Here is a 16981-nt window from a genome sequence, read left to right on the forward strand (position 1 = left end):
TGCAATGGCTTTTATACTTCTAGAGAAACTACTGAAGAGACTTGTCACTTAATATTTCGACTAGTTACTGTATGCATAGTTAAAGGGGTACTCCGGTAAAAAACTTTTTATTTATTTCTTTTTTTTTTAAATCAACTGGCGCCAGAAAGTTAAACAGATTTGTAAATTATGTTTATACAAGATACCGGTTCCGCTCACCACCTATTAGGGAACATGCATCAGCTGAGCACGGACGTGCCGGTCCCGCCCTCGGCCAAATACGGAATCTGAACAAAGAAGTCGTCCAGCTCCCAAGATGCAATAAAAGAAGTATTCTTTATTGATCCAGCAGATAGGATTGAGAAGCAGAAGCGTCTGACGCGTTTCGCACAGAACGCGCTTATTCGTAGACCAATAAGCACGTTCTGTGCAAAACGCGTCAGACGCTTCTGCTTCTGTGTGTCAATCCTATCTGCTGGATCAATAAAGAATACTTCTTTTATTGCATCTTGGGAGCTGGACCACTTCTTTGTTCAGATTTGTAAATTACTTCTATTAAAAATTCTTAATCCTTCCTGTACTTATTAGCTGCTGAATACTACAGCGGAAATACTTTTCTTTTTGAAACACAGAGCTGTGTGCTGACATCATGAGCACAGTGCTCTCTGCTGACATCTCTGTCCATTTTAGGAACTGCCCAGAACAGCATATGTTTGCTATGGGGATTTCCTTTTACCCTGGACAGTTCCTAAAATGGACAGAGACGTCAGCAGAGAGCACTGTGCTCTAGATGTCAGCAGACAGTTCTGTGTTTCAAATGGAAAATAATTTCCACTGTAGTAGTCAGCAGCTAATAAGTACAGGAAGGATTAAGATTTTTTAATAGAAGTAATTTACAAATCTGTTTAACTTTCTGGAGCCAGTTGATATATATAAAAAAAAGTTTTTTTCCTGGATAACCACTTTAACATATAAGCTCAGTCCACATACCACCCTGACTGTGTCAATAAGGACACAGCGGGGGCTTGTGACATACATTTGGAGTATGCATCAGAAGTATAGATGAGCGAACTTACAGTAAATTCGATTCGTCATGAACTTCTCGGCTCGGCGGTTGCTGCCATTGTCCTGCATAAATTAGTTCAGCTTTCAGGTGCTCCCGTGGGCTGGAAAAGGTGGATACAGTCCTAGGAAAGAGTCTCCAGCCACAGGAGCACCTGAAAGCTGAACTCATTTACGCAGGATAAGTCATGAACTGCCGAGCCGAGAAGTTCATGACGAATCAAATTTACTGTAAGTTTGCTCATCTCTAATCAGAAGCACTGAACATTTTCACCCAAACATGGTAAATACAACTTAATCCACCCATCTGTGTCCCGGTGTGTCATAAATGGTTCTGTCGATTGTGGCGCTGTTGGACTCCATTGATCTATATAATGAGGTACACCGATTTCCACGGCGGTGTAGCCCTATTTTCCTTGAAAAAAAAATGATGGAATCTCTTTATGAAGCTTATATCCTAGATGTGAACATAACTGTATTCACTGCATTTTTTTTCTTTAGGTTTCCAGGTCGCAGGTTATCAGTAAAGCTGGACTTTTTGGACTTTCCCCCAGATTACACATTAGAGGTCGTATCGGTCCCTGAGCTTCTTTTTGGTGTTGCTAAACCACATAGCTGCCGAATATCTGCTCTTTTCTACCTGTGCCATCCTAATGTAAAGATGTAGAGCAGTGGCCTCCAACCTGCGGACCTCCAGATGTTGCAAAACTACAACTCCCAGCATGCCCGGACAGCCAACGGCTGTCCGGGCATGCTGGGAGTTGTAGTTTTTCCAACATCTGGAGGCCCGCAGGTTGAAGGACCACTGATGTAGAGCATCAACTACAGATTTATTGTGCTATTCCATATGTGGCTGGGAATACATCCCAGCCCAAAACTTGTTTTAGGGTATATATCCTCTGCAATACGCAGCAAAAAAACTGCTGTCATCCACGTAAGGTAGAAAATATCTCCAGTGGATTTAGAGTGGTTTCACACATGGTATTTTAAAGGAAAAATGCCATAGAAAAATGTTGCATCCAGATGTTAGCTGTGAGTCAACAGGGAGATATAAAATACTATGCATACAATCCTTTTTTTTGTTTGTGACTATTTTCTCATGAGTGCTGTCTTTTCTTTCTTTTTAGTATCAGTTTTTCCATAACGCAGCATGCTGTAGCCAGGGTGTTTTTATTTTTTTTTTTCCTTTTCATCCAGTTTGTGACCTCACATAGACCTCCATAGGTTTAAAAAAGAACAGATGAGTAAGGCTGGGTTCACACTATGTTTTTGCCATACTGTTTTCGATCAGTTTTTCTAAAGAAAACCATATGGCAGAAAAACGGATGGAACAGTATGGAAAAAAGTAAACCGTATGCGTTTTTAAACAGTATACTGTTTTTAACATACAGTTCCGTCAGTTTTTATAGAAAAAAAACCCATACGTTTTTGAAAATTTTGTCCATTTTTAATGGGAGGGGTCTTGGGTGGGGACTTTAGGATTCAAATGCGCATGTGCAAAGTAAAAACGTATACGTTTTTCCCGTATGGAACCGTATACATGTGCGTATTCCATTGACGTCCATGTTAAAAGAAAAAACATATGCGGTTGCAGTACAGTTATTAAATCGGAGTCAAAACCGTGGTTGACCACAATTTTGTCTCCGGTTTAAAAACCGTACTGCAACCGCATACGTTTATTTTTAACATGGACGTCAATGGGAAATGCATATGTATACGGTTCCATACGGGAAAAACGTATACGTTTTTACTTTGCACATGCGCATTTGAATCCAAAAGTCCCCACCCAAGACCCCTCCCATTAAAAATGGACAAAATTTTCAAAAACGTATGGTTTTTTTTTCTATAAAAACTGACGGAACTGTATGCACTTTTAAAAACAGTATACTGTTAAAAAACGCATACGGTTTACTTTTTCCCATACTGTTCCATCTGTTTTTTTCCCATACCGTTTTTGATAGAAAAAGTATGCGGGAGCCGTATTTGAAAAACGTAGTGTGAACCCAGCCTAACATTTGTTTCCCTTTTTTGTGGCTTAAAAATCCTTAAATCTTGTGATCAAAGAATCGTATGACTTGTCGTGAGAAGAATGCAACTGAAAAGATACCACAAATAAAATAAAAAAATCGGATGTACTTATACACACTGTTACGAGGAAAATGCCACAAAAACTGTAGAGAAAAGCTCGCATTTTTGTGCCAAAAAAAGCACAAACCTCCATGTAGCAAAAAATAATAAAAAAATAAAAACCTACTACATTCGCCACGTGGCTTGTTTTGCTCAACAAAAAATGCCGCAGACGAATGTCAGCTGGTAGAGATAAGCAAAGTTACAGTGATTCGATTCATCACAAACTTCTCGGCTCGGCAGTTGATGACATTATCCTGCATAAATGAGTTCAGCTTTCAGGTGCTCCGGTGGCCTGGAGACTCTTTCCTAGGACTGTATCCACCTTTTCCAGCCCACCAGGAGCACCTGAAAGCTGAACTAATGTATGCAGGATAAGACATCAACTGCCGAGCCGAGAAGTTCGTGATGAATCGAATCACTGTAACTTCGCTCATCTCTATTAGCTGGGAGTAAATGCTAGACCTACTTGGCACTTTTTCAATCTTTATTGGCTTTTTATTTTTTGTCTGTGGCATTTTTTGAAAATCGCAGCATGCGGGGACCTAAAGAAAAGCGCAATGTGACTTAACAATACAGCATGTGGGTCACGGATTGTCTTTGAATTAATTAGCATGTGGATTTCATGCATATTTTGAGGCGAAATCCTCTTTAAATCACTTAGACCACGTTCACATGAAGTAAAATGTGCAGAATGTCCGACCGGAACACTGGACATTCCCCAAATTTGCACGATCTGGCAGGGCTGGGACTCATTCCGCTTGCTTCTGAATAGTCATCTATTCTTTCTGTGGAAATCTGAAGCTGGATTTCCACGGCAGAAACATCTGGTGTGGAAATTCTGCCATGTGCACAGGGCAGCAGAATTCTATTGGAATCAATGGGACTCTGCTGCATCGGAATGTCCGTGCGGAATATTCCAGTGGCATTCCTCACGGACATACCACAGTGTGAACATCCCTTAGGAACATCCCTGCCCTATTGACTAACATCTGCCATTGTAATGTAAGTCAATGTTTCCCAACCAGTGCGCCTCCAGCTGTTGCAAAACTACAACTCCCAACGGCTGTCCAGGCATGCTGAGAGTTGTAGTTTTGTAACAGCTGGAGGCACCCTGGTTGGGAAACACTGCTAAATCAATGGGAAATGCTTGGCATCCCGCTGCATCCTTTTTTATTTTTTTTTTATAGCTCCCATTAACATATTATTTATATATATATATATATATATATATATATATATATATATATATATATATTCTATACACACACACATTTACTGTGAGCATGCGCCCTATTTTCTCGAAAAACACCATTTGTAGACCAGTCCTTAATATTTAGCTTCTGTGACATCCCCTCCTATGACTACAACCCCCATCATGCCTGGGCATTGGGGGAAAAACTGCTCCAGCTGATAAAACGTGGAGCATTTTCCCGCTGACAGGTTGCTATGGGCAACCGCTTCACGTTTTTCTGTAATCAACGTTTTTTTTTTTTAATCAACGTGCGCCTAGAGTACTAAAATAGACTTGAGGAACCGTTACCCCTAGCAACCAATCAGCTTCCACCTTTCATTTTCTTTCTCGCCCCCCTTCCCACTACAGAATAAAAGCTGAGGTGATTGGTCAGGGGAGAAGCAGACACTTCTCCGCTTCTCGCCTGGGGACTAATTCCCACCCCAGGAATAGTTGCGGCGGTTAAAAGGTTAAAGCGCGGGGATGAGGCGGGCAGGGAAGCCATAGTTGCATAATAGTCAGTCACACTCCTCCGGCTCCTCCCCCTCCTGGAGGGGGGTGAACAGTAAATAACAAAGTGGCCGCAGCTCAAACTCCAGTGACTGATCTCCGCGCATAGTAAACAGAGCTGGCAGCCAATTGGGCGGCTGTCAGGGAGTGCGGGGGGCGGGGCCTGAGGCCGTGGCTGCGTGCTTGGTGACACCGGTGGGTCGGGGAGCCTGGGCTGTGTGCTCATGACACGAGGGGCGGAGTCTGCGCTGTGTTGTTTGATTATGGAGTGGGCGGAGTCTGCGCTGTGTACTGTGAATCCTGGTGGGCGGAGTGTCAGCGTGCTAATGACGCGAGGGGCGGAGTGTGCGCGGTGTGCTGTTGACACTAGGGGCGGAGTCTGTGCTGTGACACGGGGGGCGCGGCTTGTCTTCGCTGCTAAAACGGGAGGGCGGGGCCTGGGTTGTTTTCTGGTGACACCAGAGGGCGGAGTTTATGTTGTGCTTGTGCCTCTAGGGGGCGGGGCCTAGGTTATGTGCTGGTGACACGGGAGTGCGGAGGGGGCGGAGCCTGTGCACGGGCTGGTGTCACTCCAGCGGCAGGCAGGCAGCAGCTGATCACGTTTTCGTCGCTTCCTCTTGGGATTTTGGCGCTGAGGGTTTGGATGTTGTTCCCAGGGAGATGATCCCCAATGCGGACTTCGGCTGAGACTGATGGTCCGCGCCTCTGGATAGGAGTGGAGGTAACTTGGAAACTTTTTTTTTTTTTCTGCTGCCTGCTGAGTAAGCAAGATCACAGCTCCTCCACCAACAACATGGAGGCTGTGTGTATGTGTGATGATTGTGTGTAGGGGGGGGCTGCTCTGACCTTGGTGACCACATGACCTCTGACCTCTGGTGACTTTCACATAGTAGCCTCTGACCATGGGCTGTGTGTTTACTCCCCTGCCCTCCCCCCACCTGGTGGGATCTCACCAGCACACTGGCTGCAGGCCATGTCAGTGCACTTGTTTTGCATGTGAATGGGAGAATTCACATTAGTGCTGATCTGGCAGCGGAGAAGAAGAAGACGCTCACAACTTTTCCACTATCTTGTCTTCCAATAACCCTGGTGGTAATGCCCGGCTGAAGTCTCTTCCGTTACCCTGGCAACAGGGAGGAGGGGTGAGTATAGCTGTGCCAGTATTCCTCTGCTACAGTATCCATACGGCAGAGCTGTGATCACCCATAGGCGGCTGCATTCCTGGTGTCTCCTGACAACTACAGAGGTGGAGTTCACCAGATACTCAGCTGGTTTTCCTTTTAAAACCAGTACAACCAGTTCACCCCCCCCTCCCCCTTTTGCGCCTATAATAATGACATAGTTTAATGATTATCATCTTGTGATGACCTTCCCATAGTAATGCCAGTAATGGAATGTGAGGAGCCGGGGCCACTGCGCTGTGTGCACTGCGCCCTAGATCTCACACACGCTCCCAGCAGGGGGGTGTAGTGGACATGTGTATAGCGGTGTTTTCCAACCAGGGTGCCTCCAGCTGTTGCAATACTACAACTCCCAGCATGCCCGGACAGCCGAAGGCTGTCCGGGCATGCTGGGAGTTGTAGTTTTGCAACAGCTGGAGGCACCCTGGTTGGAAAACACTGCCTTAGTGTCTATAGTGAGTATGCTGGGAGTTGTATTTTGCAACAGCTGGAGGCACCCTGGTTGGAAAACACTGCCTTAGTGTCTATAGTGAGTATGCTGGGAATTGTAGTTTTGCAACAGCTGGAGGCACCCTGGTTGGAAAACACTGACTTAGTGTCTATAGTGAGTGTGCTGGGAGTTGTATTTTGCAACAGCTGGAGGCACACCGGTTGGGAAGCACTGCCTTAGTGTCTATAGTGAGTATGCTGGGAGTTGTATTTTGCAACAGCTGGAGGCACACCGGTTGGGAAGCACTGCCTTAGTGTCTATAGTGAGTATTCTGGGAGTTGTATTTTGCAACAGCTGGAGGCACACCGGTTGGGAAACACTGCCTTAGTGTCTATAGTGAGTATGCTGGGAGTTGTATTTTGCAACAGCTGGAGGCACCCTGGTTGGAAAACACTGCCTTAGTGTCTATAGTGAGTATGCTGGGAATTGTAGTTTTGCAACAGCTGGAGGCACCCTGGTTGGAAAACACTGCCTTAGTGTCTATAGTGAGTATGCTGGGAGTTGTATTTTGCAACAGCTGGAGGCACCCTGTTGGGAAAACACTGCCTTAGTGTCTATAGTGAGTATTCTGGGAGTTGTAGTTTTGCAACAGCTGGAGGCACCCTGGTTGGAAAACACTGCCTTAGTGTCTATAGTGAGTATGCTGGGAGTTGTATTTTGCAACAGCTGGAGGCACACCGGTTGGGAAGCACTGGTATATAGAGACAGGTTCACGTGCCTGACTACATTGTTATCATCTGTCAGCGGAGACTGAGGTTAATGCACGTCCGCATAGTTCTCATATTTTGTGTGTGTGTGTATTCTAGAGTGATTATAGGGTAAGCATTAGGGTGTGCGTGTATATATATATATATATATATATATATATATAGTGATTTATACCCTCCAAGGATATGATCTATACACATCTTCTCAGATCAGAGTCTCAGCCCACCATGTAACACGGCACCAAGTCTTCTCCGGATGCTGCTGCTTTGTGTTGGAAACTAATCGGATGACGGATTAAATAATAAAAAGTAAATGTTGTTTGTTTTTTGTTTTGTCTTTTGCTTTTCGGTGTGGAGTTCACACTTCTGTGTTTCCATTTTATAGTATTTATGAGAAGGCTAGAAACCTATATGTGAATGTAAACAAATAGAATGTTTCTGTTTTGTTCGTTCACTGAAATAATTTCATGATACGTTTAATATTTTTTTTCTCTACTGTAGAATAGCGTAGTAGTCCGCACTTATACGTTATACTTATGCGTAAACTGATCCGTTGCTGTATGTTTACTTTTACAATGTGTTCCAATGGGAAACATATTCTGCTGTTTTTACCGTTCATTTAAAGCAATGTTTCCCAACCAGGGTGGCCTCCAGCTGTTGGATAACTACAACTCCCAGCATGACAAGACAGTCAAAGGCTATCTGGGCATGTTGGGAGTTGTAGTTTTGCAACAGCTGGAGGCACCCTGGTGGGGAAACACTGAATTTTTAACCTACATGTTGTAATCTATTTCAACAATATAAATGTGTACATTAAAGGAGTACTCTGGGATAAGGAAACTTATCCACTATCCTAAGGATAGGGGAAAAGTTTCATATGGGACCCCCTCCCCCCTGCGATCTCCCGTATGTGTCCCCAGCAGTCAGCGGCAAGGGGCGTGTCCGACCACCGCATGATGCAGCAGCCAACACTCCCCCTCAATACATCTCAATGGAAGAGCCAGAGCGCTTGGTTCAGCAGTCTCCGCCTCTGCCATAGAAATGTATTGAGGGGGCGTGTCGGCTGCAGCGTCATGCGGTGGTCAAAACACGCTATTTCGGCATAAAGCCGAGGGCCCAGTACAGGAGATCACAGGAGGGCCTCAGTGGTCAGACCCCCTGTGATCTGAAACGTATCCCCTATACTCAGGATAGGGGATAAGTTTCCTTATCCCAGAGTACTCCTTTAATGTACACATTTATATTGTTGAAATAGATTACAACATATTGGTTAAAATTCAGTGTTTCCCCACCAGGGTGCCTCCAGCTGTTGCAAAACTACAACTCCCAACATGCCCAGATAGCCTTTGACTGTCTTGGCATGCTGGGAGTTGTAGTTATCCAACAGCTGGAGGCGCCCAGGTTGGGAAACATTGCTTTAAATGAACCCTAAAAACAGCCGAATCTGTTTCCCATTGGAACACATTGTAAAAGTAAACATACAGCAACGTATCAGGGTTTTTTTTGTTTTGTTTTTTAGTGGATAGTTTTTGATATCCCAGAGTATTCCTTTAAATGGAACAGTGTGAACGCAACTTTTATATTCCCATCCTAAAAATGATCCTATATTCACGGGATAGGAGAAAACAAGTTGATTGGACTCTCTATGGCGCTCAGCACACATGCTCAAACGGCGCTCTGTTTTATTCTCTGTTGGATGTCTAAACATTGCCGAGCTCTTCAGGGTTCACTCTTTATTTGGGGGTACAATTATTCTTCCTTTTCAGGAGCGGTTGAGGTCCCGGCAATCAGACCCCCAATGATCAGCTTGTTATCCCCTCTACTGTGGATAGGGGATACCTTTCGGAGATAGGAATACCCCTTTAAAATCGACAGGATCCATCCGGCTTGGCTTTGTTTGTTTTGAATAATGATGGGGCGTTGTGGTCAGTCTTCAATAGGGTCGTATGTGACGCAGCTTTTGGAACCTGCTTGGATTCTTCGGAATTGTGTGGAATTTCTCACTGAAATTCCAGAAAGAAATCTGTGAAGGTTTTACAGTGTCAGTGATTTAAAGGGGTTATTTATGTTTCCAATATGCCCAGGCTACAGAAATAAACATAATTATCTTTGGCTTATCTTCCACTGCTCCCACCAGACTTTGGGGGTCCGATATGTCACACTGCAGTAAGCTATCTGCCTTGTGAGAGGCTTAGTAGCAGTGTGATGTATTGGTCCCGAGCCCAGCCTTCTTCCTGGTGCTTGAGCCTTTTACATCATCATTCTTCTCAGCCTATAACTGGCCGTGTTGGGCCCCAAACACTGGAAGAAGACCAGGACTGGAGACCAGCATTGGGCATATAGGAGTACTAAAAGATTTTAGCTGGTTAACTACTTAAAGGGGTTATCCAGGAAAAAACTTTTTTGTATATATCAACTGGCTCCAGCAAGTTAAACAGATTTGTAAATTACTTCTATAAAAAAAATCTTAATCCTTTCAGAACTTATGAGCTTCTGAAGTTAAGGTTTTTCTTTTCTGTCTAAGTGCTCGCTGATGACACCTGTCTCGGGAACCGCCCATTTTAGAAGCAAATCCCCATAGCAAACCTCTTCTAAACTGGGCAGTTCCTGAGACACGTGTCATCAGAGAGCACTTAGACAGAAAAGAACAACCTTAACTTCAGAAGCTCATAAGTACTGAAAGGATTAAGATTTTTTAATAGAAGTAATTTACAAATCTGTTTAACTTTCTGGAGCTAGTTGATATATATATTAAAAAAAAGTTTTTTTTTTTCCTGGAATACCCCTTTAAAAATAAAAAAAAAGTTTTGGTTGGTTGGGGTCTAGGTCTTGAGACCCCCCACTGATCACTAGAAGAATAGGGGAGAAGCACTCGGCTGGGTGCTTCTCTCCCCAACTCCTCACTCCATAGACTTTCTGTCGAATCAGTCTTCTGCTGTGAAAGAGACTGGGAGAGAATGCTTAGCGGAGTGCTTCTCCCTGTTCGGTCTAGCAGTTGATCTCGGTCTCAGCACCCAGACTACGACCAATGAAAACTTTCTCTGTCATCTCAAAATGTTATTTTTTTTTTATTAAATGGAGGCTGTCATTACTATAATTCTGCCTGAACCATGAGGCTTCTCCCCACCTCTCCAGTCTCTATTCAAAGATCTTTCCTTTAGTGCAGGGTTTCCCAACCAGGGTGCCTCCAGCTGTTGCAAAACTACAACTCCCAGCATGCTCGGACAGCCGAAGGCATCCTGGTTGGAAAACACTGCCTTAGTGTCTATAGTGAGAAATCTATAAATCAATCCTGCCATCACTTATTTTTTTGTTGACACTAGTAATAGTTTCCTTTTATAAGAAATGAATAAAATTTAACTTAAGATTCCCTGAAAAATAAAACAAAACACCAGCCTTTGATTTTTTTTCCCTTTACCCTCAATTCCAGTGTTTTCTTCTAGCATATATTATAGTTGTTTTATTATTATTATTATTATTATTATTATCTAGTAAGTGATAGAGTTCTGACCTGAGTGGTTGGATGCCTCCATGATCCCTGCCCCCGGTGTATATTGGGTTAATAATCAGCAGTAAGGCTGGGTTCACACCACGTTTTGCAATACAGTTCCCGTATATGTTTTCAATTCGAAAACCGTATGGAAACGTATTGAAAACCGTATGCATTGACTCTCCATTGAAAACCGTATGCCAAAAGATGCACGCGGTTGTGTCTGTTTTGCATCCTGTAAGGTTTTGTCAGTTTTTTTCCCGTACCCAAAACCGTAGCCTACCACGGTTTTTGGTCCGGGTGAAAAAAACGTATTGAAACGTATGCATTTTTTTTTTTAACATGGTAGTCAATGGGAACTGTACAGAACCGCATGTGCATACGGTTCCATACGGTTTTCACCATCCGGTTTTTAACTTTTGCAGTTTTTCTTCTTGGAATTTCAATCAAACAAGTGAAACTTAATTCATAATGGAGTGAAAAGTTAAAAACGTATGTTTTTTTTTTCTTTAAAATGGATGCATTTGGACATAATTCTTCAAACCGTATACAGTTTAACCACTTTTGTACTTTCGTTTTTTCCTTCTCACCATTTAAAAATCATAACCCTTTCAATTTTGCACCTAAAATTCCATATTATGGCTTATTTTTTTGCGCCACCAATTCTACTTTGCAGTGACATCAGTCATTTTACCCAAAAATCTACGGGGAAACGGAAAAATAAATAATTGTGCGACGAAATTGAAGAAAAAATGCAATTTTTTAAGTTTTGGGGGCTCCCGTTTCTACACAGTACATTTTTTGGTAAAAATGACATCTTATCTTTATTCTGTAGGTTCATACGATTTAAAATGATACCCTACTTATATAGGTTTGATTATGTCGGACTTCTGGAAAAAAATCATAACTACATGCAGGAAAATTTATACGTTTAAAATTGACGTCTTCTGACCCCTATAACTTTTTTCATTTTTCTGCGTACGGGGTGGAATGAGGGCTCATTTTTTGCGCCATAATCTGAAGTTTTTATTGGTGCCATTTTTGTATTGATTGGACTTTTTGATCGCTTTTTATAAATTTTTTTGATGATAATGAAAAGTGACCAAAAGGGACCAAAAAGACATTATTTTGGACTTTGGAATTTTTTTGCGCATACACCATTGACCGTGCGGTTTAATTAATGATATATTTTTTATAGTTTGGTCATTTACGCACGAGGTGAGACCACATATGTTTATATTTATTTTTATTTACATGGTGTTGTTGTTTTTTTTTTTTTTTTTTTTTTTTAAATGGGAAAAGGGGGTGATTTGGACTTTAATTTGGGAAAGGGTTAAATCACTTTTATTAATTTATTGCATACACTGATTGCCAGCACTGTTCACTGCAAAGCCATAGCTTTGCATTGATCAGTGTTATCGGCGGTCGATTGCTCAAGCCTGGATCTCAGGCTTGGAGTAATCAATCGCCGATCGGATGCACAGGAGGAAGGTAAGTGGCCCACCGCATTTTCAGTGCGGTGGTCCCGATCAGCCCCACTGAGCAGCCGGGAATTTTTTACTTTCGTTTTAGACGTGGCGTTCAACTTTGAACACCGCGTCTAAAGGGTTAATGGCGTGCGGCACCCTGATCGCTGCCGTGCGCTTTTAGCCCTGGGCCCCGGCTTCAGTTACATGCCGGGACCGACCCAATATGACACGTGGACATGCAGGCCACGGACGTAAATATACCTCCGTGGTCATTAAGGGGTTAAAATTTGTACACACGTTTTGATACAGTTTAGTACGGTTTTGATGAATCCGTTTTTTTTAATCAAAAACCTGATACGGGAACTGTATTGCAAAAATGTGGTGTGAATCCCGCCTAAGTGATCAGTGTCAAAACTGAATGATAAATAGAAATGTCGCCTTGTCCATGCGGGAAGGTGATGGCGCCCCAGAAGCTCTAGTGAACGGAGCGATAACCTGCTCGGCCTACGCTGCGGTGGGGGGTTATCTGCTGGACTCGGTGCACTGACCTCTATGTAACCTTTAGATTGCCTCTCATTCTATCGCTTTTTCACTTATTAGTCTAGTGTCACAAGGCACCAATATTACCAGCATCATGGAGTCATTGGAATATATTAAGATGATGCCCCCAAATTTAGTTGTACAGGGTGATGATACTTTTGTATTGTGTGTTTTTTGTTGCAGATTTGCTCAATTGAGGAAGTCAAAATCTGCAGAATGCTGTAGTGTATTTGTGCTGTGAACAGTGGATCTGCAGTAAAATCTACAACTGAATATTTGATTTATTCCCCCCTAAATCGCAAAACCCACAACAAAATCCTCACGATATTATGTGTCATTTGCGGATTTCACTCCAGGTTGTCAATTTGTTGCAGAAAATTTTACACAGCAAAACCCGTCTTATTTGCATCCACTAAGTTTTTCAGTCGTATTTTGCTGTGAGAAAATCTGCAGAGACTACAGCCACATGCTGCGGTGACCACAGGTGTAGTGTAGGGAGTGGTAAAGGGGTTTGCTTAACCTGCATCCTGGTGATGTCCCCGCCAGGTCCCTTGTTTAACACTACTCTAGAAGTTTAGATTTGTCACATTGCAATTTCACACAGCGCTTATATACCATGGATTTTTTTTTTGGCAGCAGAAAATCTGCAGCTGCAGATTTTAAATACAATGGGGGAGACAAAACCTGTCCAGAGGAAAAGTTGCTGAGTTGCCCATAGCAACCAATCAGATCGCTTCTTTCATTTTTGAAAAGGCCTCTGTAAAATGAAAGAAGCGATCTGATTGGTTCCTGTGGGCAACTCAGCAACTTTTGCTCAGGACACAATTTTTTTATTTTTTATTTTAACCCATTGCCTTCCATAGGTTAAAGGGAAACTGACGGACAGTTTACACGCACGCACTGATCCAAATACACTTGCTTATAGTGCAGATAAACCTGTGTACCGAGTTACAGGCTCCATTACTTGTATGTTGATGTGAGCCAGCTTTCTGAGCATCCCTGCCCCCTTTCACCCATATACCCACCCGCCCCTCTTCTGCATATGCATAAATCTTCACTCTCATGTCCTGATGACTCCAGCATGAATAGCAGACAGCCGGCGCAGCTTCCTTCTCACCGCTCCTCATGCCCTAGTGACTTGGAGCCTATGCCCACTTGACCACTCTGCTATTCATACACAACGCTCACATGGGCACTCACATCATCACCTCACTTTACTTAGGTTCACCCGCACAATAATCCGGTGTATTGAGTGCTGGTCAACTGGCTGTCATGGTTTCCCTTTTAAATGGGCACTGTCATTAAAACAAATTTTTGCTATTGCACTCCTAAAAATCTTTCTAATGATTTCTAATCTTTAAATAAAAAAATAAATAAAAAAAATTCTATGTTTTATTTGTGTTTAAAAAAGCTGCCACTAGTTGTCTCCCTACTTGTCCAGAGCACATTTCTCCCTATGGGTAAGTTCACACTACAGAATTATGGGAGCGGAATTCCACAGTGTGAACTTAACATTAGTGACAATTCCACCGCTGAAACTGTTCCGCGCAAAGAAAGAACATGTTCATTCTATACTGCGAGCACTGCATAGCCGTCAATGGTGACGGCTCAGTGCCCCACGGCCCTAGCAGTGTGAATTCAGCGAGCGGAGATTCCGCAGTGTGAACGCACCCTAACTCTTCTTGCACAGGCTTTGGACTTCTGCTGGCTTAGCAGAATTCCAAAACAGGAAATGCAGTCTGGAGTGCTGAGGGGTGTGTGTGCAGTCTTAGCCAATCATAGCTCCTCTCACACTGAACTGCTCTTGGCTGTGTGTAGCAGAGTGGAGGAAGTTCTCCCCTGTATGGCTTCAGATAATGTCACACCTGCTGGGGAACGCCCCTTCCCAGTCTGTGAATCTGACTGAGACTGAGCAGAAAATAAAGAGAAATATCAAGGTAGAAAGCTTAAAAAATATTAAAAATAAAGGCAGGGGGTGGTTTATCATGATGGGGGCAGTGAACTGGGAGGATTATAAAATTTAACAAGATCATGAGAGGTACTCTTTAAATGAGGTACTAATATGGATCTGTAGGGGTGACCGGCGTGTTCAAAATATATAAATAAAGAAATTTAAATAAAGAAATGTGCATAAAATCTTTTGAGTTGTTTTGAATTCTATGAAAAAAAGGAATTAATATGCAAGTGTGAATTAGGCCTTGGAGTTTTGTGTGCTGGGGACCATACTACCTGTGTCACATCATTGTGGTGACAAACATCATAACTGCTTTGAATACTTTTGAAATATTATCGTGCCGCCTTTTTAGAGACTCTTTCAAGAACCTTTTGCAAAGCAGCATAGCGGCTCCAATCCCTAATATGATGGTATCGAAAGCTTCCTTTAGCCACAGGAGGGATCCGATTTATAAAACAGCATGGCTGCCAGAAATCTCACACTCCCCACCGCTACTCTGTAGACCTGTCAGCGGTCACATTGCGTAATGGCAGCCTACCACAGAATACTGACTGCCATAAACAGCGGTGTGTGGTGCGGGCTGCGCGGATGACTCTCACAGGCACAGGATACATTCTGATAACATTGTTATTCCCTATGACTTTCTTTACTAATCCTTCGCTGTTCTATACGGTTTCCAACAAGTGTGACTCCAGCTGTTGCAAAACGACTCCCAGCATGCCCGGACAGCCTTCGGCTGTCCGGGCATGCTAGAAGTCGTAGTTTTGCAACAGCTGGAGGCACCCTGGTTGGGAGACATTGTCTTAGAGAGCAAAAGGAAACTGAACACAGTGTTTTATCACTTAACAGCACGTGTTTATCTTTTTGCCGATCGTCATAACTTTCTTTTTTCTTCTTTGCTTTAGTTGCTGATATGTGTTCAAGATGAGTGGAATAGGAGATAATCCCGCGGACCCTTCCAGGGTGGAGCAGCGGAAGAGGAAAGAAAGTCCAGATCAGCTTGGCCCCAGGTGATTGTCATATTATTATTTAAAAGTACAATTCAAAGACATGACTAGTCCCAGTATCCAGGTGCTTATAAACCTAATAAAATCGCTTACTGTCCTGTCATCTTGTATGTATATTTTGTCTTCTGGTTTGCATGTTCAACATTTTTATTGTAAAAAAACAAAAAAAAAAAAAAACTAAAAAATGGTGCAAAGCAAGAGAGAGCAGCAATGTTTCAAGAAAACAAAGCAAAACTTAAAGGTGTACTCCGCCCCTGGCATCTTATCCCCTATCCAAAGGATAGGGGATAAGATGTTAGATCGCCGTGGTCCCGCTGCTGGGGACCCCGGGGATCGCCGCTGCGGCACCCCGCCATCATTACTGCACAGAGCGAGTCGTTCTGTGGGTAATGACGGGCGATACAGGGGCCGGAGCAGCGTGACGTCCTGGCTCCGCCCCTCATGACATCACGGCCCGTCCCCTTAATGCAAGTCTATGACAGGGGGCGTGACGACCGCCACGCCCCCTCCCATAGACTTGTATTGACGGGGCGGGCCGTGACGTCACGAGGGGCGGAGCCATGACGTCACGCTGCTCCGGCCCCTGTATTGCCCGTCATTACGTGCAGAGCGATCTCGCTCTGCGCAGTAATGATAGCGGGGTGCTGCAGCAGTGATCCCCGGGGTCCCCAGCAGCGGGACCCCGGCGATCTGACATCTTATTCCCTATGATTTGAATAGGGGATAAGATGTCTAGTGGCGGAGTACCCCTTTAAGAAAAGGCTTTCAGCTTTCACTCACTGACAACAAGCAGATTATAAATACTACTTACATTTAAAAGCAAACATTTTTGATGAAAACATGTTTTTCCAGGATTTATATTAGATGGCCTGTGTTTAGGATAGGACGTCAATATGAAACCAGTCAAGGGCCAATTGCAGCTGCCCAACACCCCCCCCCCCCTTCCCAGCTAACCAGTCAGCTGACTGACGTCTTTTTGGTATCCAGGTAATTACAGCAGCCTCTACGCTGTTTACCAGGCTCAGTCCTATACACTTTGTAGCAGCTTTGCCTGATGCTGATTATCAGTCGTCAGTCCCATTCATGTACTATAGAAAGAGTTGCATGTAGTACCAGGGACAGCTGCTGCAGAATAAGGCTATGTTTACACGGGAATATTCCACTTGGATATACCACTGATTTCAATGGGATCCTGCTGCACTGTACATGCAGTGAAATTTTAGTAGCAGAG

At 43.5% G+C, this 16981-nt stretch overlaps 1 protein-coding gene across 10 annotated transcripts in view; it reads left to right on the forward strand.

The window, feature by feature from the left end:
* Positions 1-16981, forward strand: part of NCOA2 (nuclear receptor coactivator 2) — a 255534-nt gene that overhangs the window by 143770 nt on the left and 94783 nt on the right. For 5 of the 10 annotated variants that reach the window (XM_056522104.1, XM_056522102.1, XM_056522103.1 and 2 more), the window contains one exon: positions 15649-15753. In XM_056522104.1, the coding sequence (XP_056378079.1) occupies positions 15668-15753 (86 nt within the window). In that variant the 5' untranslated portion in view covers positions 15649-15667. Of the gene's footprint in view, positions 1-1542; positions 1610-5369; positions 5634-5709; positions 6055-15648; positions 15754-16981 lie in introns of those variants that run through there. The other 5 variants (XM_056522108.1, XM_056522105.1, XM_056522101.1 and 2 more) reach the window with 4 other exon arrangements.

The sequence above is a fragment of the Hyla sarda genome, chromosome 5 (assembly GCF_029499605.1).
Source record: "Hyla sarda isolate aHylSar1 chromosome 5, aHylSar1.hap1, whole genome shotgun sequence".
NCBI classification, from domain to species: Eukaryota; Metazoa; Chordata; class Amphibia; order Anura; family Hylidae; genus Hyla; species Hyla sarda.